Source organism: Sinocyclocheilus grahami, unplaced genomic scaffold (assembly GCF_001515645.1).
Source record: "Sinocyclocheilus grahami isolate Dianchi unplaced genomic scaffold, SAMN03320097.WGS_v1.1 scaffold3.1, whole genome shotgun sequence".
NCBI classification, from domain to species: Eukaryota; Metazoa; Chordata; class Actinopteri; order Cypriniformes; family Cyprinidae; genus Sinocyclocheilus; species Sinocyclocheilus grahami.
Window position 1 is genome coordinate 4015043 of NW_015505182.1, and position 588 is coordinate 4015630.

Here is a 588-nt window from a genome sequence, read left to right on the forward strand (position 1 = left end):
TATATATATATATATGTGTGTGTGTGTGTGTGTGTATAAAATTAAATGGGAAATTATGAGGAAAACCTTCACAATTATTCACTTGCAAGTAATTAAAGTGGAAAATTATATTGTCTCACAACAGGTGGAAACTATAGGTGATGCTTACATGGTGGTTGGCGGTGTGCCTGTTCCTACAGACACTCATGCAGAGCGGGTGGCAAACTTTGCCCTCGGTATGAGAATTGCTGCGAGAGAAGTAACCAGCCCTATCACAGGACAGCCCATACAGGTGTGTTTATACAGTTCGCTCTATGTAAATATAAGCTCTGTGTGCTCTTTTATCATATGATTTGCCAAATGAATTGGTTTATTGTCAATCTAGATCAGAGTAGGCCTGCACACCGGTTCAGTTTTGGCAGGTGTTGTAGGTGACAAAATGCCACGCTATTGCTTGTTTGGAGACACGGTCAATACAGCCTCTCGGATGGAGAGCCATGGAGTTCCTGATCACATACACCTGAGCCCCTTCACATACAGGTTTGTGTTCTTTTGAACTTTTTATTCATTAAAGAATCCTGAAAAATGTATGGATTGTATATATATATA

At 40.0% G+C, this 588-nt stretch overlaps 1 protein-coding gene across 1 annotated transcript in view; it reads left to right on the forward strand.

The window, feature by feature from the left end:
- Positions 1 to 588, forward strand: part of LOC107581489 (guanylate cyclase soluble subunit beta-2-like) — an 8440-nt gene that overhangs the window by 6345 nt on the left and 1507 nt on the right. Inside the window, exons 12-13 of the mRNA XM_016267071.1 lie at positions 125 to 271; positions 365 to 519. Of these exons, the coding sequence (XP_016122557.1) occupies positions 125 to 271; positions 365 to 519 (302 nt within the window). The remainder of the gene's footprint in view (positions 1 to 124; positions 272 to 364; positions 520 to 588) is intronic.